The 1673-nt window shown below is 42.7% G+C and overlaps 1 protein-coding gene across 1 annotated transcript in view; it reads right to left on the bottom strand.

The window, feature by feature from the left end:
* LOC107081081 overlaps nt 1–713 on the bottom strand; it is a gene marked incomplete at its 3' end in the record, with an annotated part of 8712 nt that extends 7999 nt beyond the window's left edge. The window contains exon 1 of the mRNA XM_015369296.1: nt 301–713. Within this exon, the coding sequence (XP_015224782.1) occupies nt 301–382 (82 nt within the window). The remainder of the gene's footprint in view (nt 1–300) is intronic.
* Between the last annotated feature and the right edge of the window lie 960 nt (nt 714–1673).

Here is a 1673-nt window from a genome sequence, read left to right as displayed (position 1 = left end):
TCGACTTTAAAGTCGATATGTCAAGTTTAATCTCGTCATGGCAAAAATATTTTTTCTCTTCATGTTTGGCCCTAATACTCCGTCCTACACTGATCCCTCTTTAGATGAACAAACATGAACTGAAGAAGAAATGTCAATGAGTTGAAAACAACAGCAAAATATTAACCTTAATTTAGCAAACAAAGCTAACCAATAAAAACTAACATCTGAGGAACTTAATGCTCATTTGTTAAGTTAAATTAATCTAAAAAGAGGCGAGCTGATGTGGGAGAGAAAACCTGCTTTTATCTGAGTTCTTACCTCTGGTGGGGTCTGGCCAAGCGTGCAGTGAAGTGTTGGCGACGGTCAGTACCGTTACTGTAAGGTAGACTAGCAGCTTCATCTTGACTGTTTTAAGGTCTGTTTTTGTCTGCAGGAAAACAAATCTGTTCTCTGTCTGCAGTCTCTGATTATGGCTGAACTTCTGCTTGTTTACTTTCACTTCCTGTAGCCCATGCCAGAAGTCTCCCTAAGTTTCATTTTTCAACTTTGACGTCCTGATCTGCCCCAGCAGGCAAAGTTTCACAAAGTCGGCTATTAAAATGGCTACTAAGATCAGTTTATGTGGAAAACAGACAAGATTTACAAAAGAAGATATCAGTATGTAAATATTGAAGACAAAGCTCCATAGCCTAACAGATACTGATGGTCATAGTCAATCCGTAAAAGTTTAAAAACAATCCACTGGACTTGGTTTCCAGGGTTTGAAGACGTTTCGCTTCCCCTCAAATTCAAAAATTCTTTTTTTTTTACTTGAGAAAGCTTCCTGGAGGGGAAGCGAAACGTCTTCAAACCTTGGAAACCAAGTCCAGTGGATTGTTTTTAAACTTTGACGGAATAGCCTAACAGAGTTCTCACTCTGAGACATTGTCTCTGTCCCTCTATCTGTTTCTCCTGTTCTGGGAGGAGTGAACATTTTGATGTTGGATAGACTCAGCCCTGCTTAATTAAAAACTATCTCGAAAAAACATGAAGTTATTTCTTATTTCTGTGTCTGACTTTGCCAGTATAGCACTGGGAATAAAAGACCCAGACTAGCTGATAGCCCAACAACTTTGCTTTCACACGCTGACCAGTATGACTGTTATCATAAGGTTCGGCTTGATACTTGTATATGAAACTAAATCGTAAACAACGAACACAGAGATGGAAAGGGAGGTGAAAAAGGAAAAGAGAGGTAGAGACAGGAAAGAGTGCATGAAAAGATAGAAATAAAACATACAGTGACTCCTGGCACCCAGGCCAACACAAGAGACATAGTCCCTCCATGGTGTCCTGAGTCTTTCCTTGTGCCTCCTAATGGTGGGACAGGCCTGGAACACCTCAGAGAGAGGCATCCAGGAGACATCCGACAAAGATCTTTACCTCAGCTGACTCCCCTGGATGTGGAGGAGAAGAGGCTTTAATCTGAGGGCAGGAGCGGTAAGTTTGTGCTCTATCGCCTCTGCACCTTTCCCTTTCTCAGGCAGGGGGTCAGAATTTGAGGGTTACAGAGATGTGGGGGTCCTGGGGACCCCTTTTCTGGGTTGTGGTCTGCCCCTGTTGCTTCCAGCCTTGCTGCCCTGGTAGAGGCAGGGGCGGATTTAGGAAATTTGGGGCCCTCCAAATTGAGGAGACAACACATAAAACAGACC

Source organism: Cyprinodon variegatus, unplaced genomic scaffold (genome assembly GCF_000732505.1).
Source record: "Cyprinodon variegatus isolate N-32 unplaced genomic scaffold, C_variegatus-1.0 Scaffold2866, whole genome shotgun sequence".
NCBI lineage: Eukaryota > Metazoa > Chordata > Actinopteri > Cyprinodontiformes > Cyprinodontidae > Cyprinodon > Cyprinodon variegatus.
Note: the sequence above shows the minus strand (reverse complement) of the source record. Positions and strands in the feature narration are given on the sequence as shown.